Here is a 4,482-nt window from a genome sequence, read left to right on the forward strand (position 1 = left end):
GGCATGGTGGCTCACGCTTGTAATCCCAGCACTTTGGGGGGCCAAGGGGGGTAGATCACAAGGTCAGGAGTTCAAGACCAGCCTGGCCAACACAGTGAAACCCCATCTCTACTAAAAATACAAAAATTAGCTGGTATGGTGGCAGGCGTCTGTAATCCCAGTTACTGGGGAGGCTGAGGCAGGAGAATTGCTTGAACCCGGGAGGCAGAGGTTGCAGTGAGCTGAGATCATGAGTGAGTGCAGTGAGCCACTGCACTCCAGACTGGGCAACAGAGCAAGACTCCATCCCAAACAAAAAAAAAGAACAGAAAAAAATACCAGAGTATAATGCATGTATTAAGGTTAAATACTACTTCATAAAATTTGTATTTCAGTTAAATGTATATAGGTCAGGTATGGTGACTCATGCCTGTAACCCCAGTATTTTGGGAGGCCAAGGTAGGAGGATCACCTGAGCCCAGGAATTCCAGACTAGCCTTGGCAACATAGTGAGACCTCATCTCTACTAAAAATTTAAAAATTAATCAGGCATGGTGGCACGTGCCTGTGGTCCCAGTTGAAGCAGGAGGACTGCTTAAGCCAAGGGAGGTCAAAGCTGCAATGAGCTGTGTTCCCACCACCGCACTCCAACCTGAGCAACAGAGTGAGACCTTGTCTCAAAAAATAAAAATAGGCCAGGCGCAGTGGCTCTGGCCTGTGGTCCCAGCACTTTGGGAGGCCGAGTTGGGCGGATCGCCTGAGGTCAGGAGTTCAAGACCAGCCTTGGCCAACATGGTGAAACTCTGGCTCTACTAAAAATTTTTTAAAAAATAGGCATGGTGGCGCACACCTGTAATCCCACATACCCAGGAGGCTGAGGCACAAGAATCACTTGAACCTGGGAAGCGGAGGTTGCAGTGAGCGAAGATCACACCTCTGCACTACAGCCTGGGCAACAAAGTGAGATGCTGTCTCAACACCGTTTCAAAAAAATAATAATAAAAACAAAATAAAAATAAATTTTTATGTACATATGGGTGAGTACCAAACTGGATTTAAAATACATTTCTTACTGTAGGTTGTGGTCAAAAGCCACTGCCCAAGTAAAAGTCTGTGTATGTGCACAAAGAGACATTCACAGCAGCACTGTGTCTCAGGTGAAAAACTGGAATTTAAGCATCCATTTAAAATAAAAAAAAATACAATAAAAATAAAAAATAAGTAAGCGGTCCAGGAGCAGTGGCTCACTCCTGTAATCCCAGCACTTTGGGGGGCCAAGGTGGGTGGATCACCTGAGGTCACAAATTTGAGACCAGTCTGGCTAATATGGTGAAACCCCGTCTCTACTAAAAATACATAAATTAGCCAGGCAAGGTGATGGGCACCTGTAATCTCAGCTACTCGGGAGGCTGAGGCAGGAGAATTGCTTGAACCCAGGAGGTGGATGTTGCAATGAGCCAAGACTGTGCCACCACACTCCAGCCTGGGTGACAGAGCTAGATTCCATCATAAATAAATAAATAAATAAATAAACAAACAAATAAACAAACGCCCATTAGTAAGGGACTAAACAAACCGTGGTATATTCATACAATAAAACTCTATACAGAAGTTAAGATGTAGTCCCAGCTACATGGAGGGCTAAGGCAGGAGGATCACTTGAGCCCAGGAGTTGGAGGCCACAGTGAACTATGATTGTGCCATTACACTCCAGCTTGAGCAATAGAGTAAGACCCTATCTCAGGGGTCAGGGGGTGGGTACGGAGTTAAGTATGGGTAAATCACAAAAATATACTGAATATAAAAAACAAAGACACAGAAAAAAAGCAAGCTGTATGATACTACTTACATAATATATACATACACACAGTATATAATATATATACACACACACACACATATATATACTAAAACCAAAAAAGGAACTAATTATAGATAATACAAACAGCCCAAAAACAGGCCAGGCTTGGTGGCTCACACCTGTAATCCCAGCACTTTGGGAGGCCAAGGTGGGCAAATCATCTGAGATCAGGAGTTGGAGACCAGCCTGGCCAACATGGTGAAACCCTGTCTTTACTAAAAATACAAAAAATTGGCCGGGCGTCGTGGTGCGCGCCTGTAATCTCAGCTACTCAGGAAGCTGAGGCAGGAGAATTGCTTGAACCCAGGAGGCGAAGGCTGCAGTGAGCCGAGATCACACCACTGCACTCCAGCCTGAATGAAAGAGCAAGACTCTTGTCTCGAACAACAAAAAAAAAATAGCCCAAAAACAACTGTGTTGAAAGTGTACCTAACTACACTTTCAATAATAAAAAAAATTATTTTTTCTTTTTTTCGAGATGGAGTCTCGCTCAGTCACCTAGGCTAGAATGCAGTGGCGTGATCTTGGCACACTGCAGCCTCCACCTCCCAGGTTCAAGTGATTCTCCTGCTTCAGCCTCCCAAGTAGCTAGGACTACATGCGTACGCCACCATGCCCGGCTAATTTTTATATTTTTAGTAAAGACAGGGTTTCACTATGTTGGCCAGGCTGGTCTTGAACTCCTGACCTCATGATTCGCCCACCTCAGCCTCCCAAAGTGCTGAGATTACAGGCGTGAGCCACCATGCCCGGCCAAGTGTACCTAATTCTCATAGCAAAGACAGTTTTCTGCACCAACTGCTTCCATTCCTCTCTTCTCCTGTCTTACCTTCCTACACCTGAAGAGTTGGTCAATCTATTTTGAAAGAATCTCAAAAAGGGTTAAACTCTTCCTTCTTTAACTCAAAAAGGAACCAGCAAGGCATGATGGCACACATCTGCAATACCAGCTACTCGGCAGGCATAGGCATGAGAAATGCTTGAACCTGAGAGGCAGAGGTTGCAGTGAGCCAAGATCTGCCTGGTGACAGAGTGAGACTCCATCTCAAAAAAAAAAAACCCTTAGAGAGGTGTAGGTTCTGAAAACAGCCCTCACATTGAGCACCAACAAATGACCAAATTCTAGGATGCCCTCAACCACAACAATCACTTCACAGTCTATAAGGTCTTTCCCTAAATATTCCATCATTTGATTCTCAGAATAACCCTATGGTCAATATTACCAATACCCACATTTATAGATAAGCCAATGCACAAAGCAGCTAATTACCAGCCAGAGGTCACAAGTCAATGACACAGTTGGGACTATAATGCCTCAGCTTCTGAACCTAATCACCCTGACAGTGTGCCCTTATGTGATGACTCTATTTCAACATACAGTCATCATGCCCAGAAAACAGGATGGGGTGTTCACAACACATGAGCTGCTCCAATCAAACCCCTTTTTCTTCACTATTCCATCCCTGATCTTTCTCTCCTCTTTTTTCAGACAGGCAGCCAAGAGCAAGAGAGCTGCCACTATTAACCCTTCCCTTCCCTGTGGCCATTCATGCTTCTTTTTCCCAGAACTCTTTCAGATGAACAGGCAAAAGGGGGAAACAAACACGAACAGGAGATTACAGGACTGTCACCCTGACACCAGGATCCCTACACCAAAGAGAAAAGACTGAAGTTTCCTCCCATCTTCCAAGAGTCAGGGAGTAGAAAAACACCACAAAAAAAGCCTAAGCTACCACTCTATCAGTGCTGGCAAAAATCCTTTACTGAAGGGCTTTAATTAACAGAAAAATGTAAAAGTACCAGTTTTTTAAACGGTCCCGGGCTTCCAACTGGGCTCCCACTTCAAAGCTGATTCCTCGTCTGTTAGGTGGATGCTTTGTCATTTTCAGTCATCAACGGGGCTGCCTTTATTCTCCTGAAAAAGCCAATTAAATATTTATGAAACTTAGGCAAAGTCTGCCCAGAGTGTAGCATCATTCACTACACATAAAAAACAAACAGACATTATTCAAAACACAAAGCTCCATGAAACCCTGTTGGTGCCCTCATTCTAACACAGGTGTGCCTTCCACTGGTTCCTACTCCTCCATCGTGCAGCTTCCTGTAGTTTCCGGAACTGAGAAGACCCTCCCTCAACACTGCTTACCAAAGACTCACCTACAAGGGCCACCCCTTAGAACTACAAAAAAACAACTGCTTTCGCAGTTAAATTCAGTCATCTGCTGATGCATTATTCAACAAATATTTGCTCAGTGACTATTTAAGAAACAGTCAAGACCAAAAGAGACACAGTTCCTGCCCTCAAGAACCCTTCAATCTACCAGGGAAACACAAAAATTTAGCCAGTAAGCTGATGAATAAAATAACTGCAAACTGTAATTGCAATGAAATTTAAGAGTTACAAAAGAAGCAAACAAACGCTAGTCACAGTAATGTATGCCTATAGTCCCAGCTACTTGCAAGGCAGAGCCAGGTTGTTTCTTTGAGCCCGGGAGTTCGAGACCAGCCTGGGAAACACAACAAACCTTCGCCTCTTAAAAACAAAAAAATTAAAAACAAAGGCCGGGCGCGGTGGCTCAAGCCTGTAATCCCAGCACTTTGGGAGGCCGAGACGGGTGGATCACGAGGTCAGGAGATCGAGA

At 44.4% G+C, this 4,482-nt stretch overlaps 1 protein-coding gene across 2 annotated transcripts in view; it reads right to left on the bottom strand.

The window, feature by feature from the left end:
* The window catches only part of PHF20 (PHD finger protein 20), a 228,733-nt gene that overhangs the window by 182,621 nt on the left and 41,630 nt on the right, over positions 1-4,482 (bottom strand). For both annotated transcript variants that reach the window (XM_011972373.1, XM_011972374.1), the window contains exon 2: positions 3,641-3,755. In XM_011972373.1, coding sequence (XP_011827763.1) covers positions 3,641-3,723 — 83 coding nt within the window. In that variant the 5' untranslated portion in view covers positions 3,724-3,755. The remainder of the gene's footprint in view (positions 1-3,640; positions 3,756-4,482) is intronic.

Source organism: Mandrillus leucophaeus, unplaced genomic scaffold (genome assembly GCF_000951045.1).
Source record: "Mandrillus leucophaeus isolate KB7577 unplaced genomic scaffold, Mleu.le_1.0 Scaffold129, whole genome shotgun sequence".
Classification (NCBI taxonomy): Eukaryota; Metazoa; Chordata; class Mammalia; order Primates; family Cercopithecidae; genus Mandrillus; species Mandrillus leucophaeus.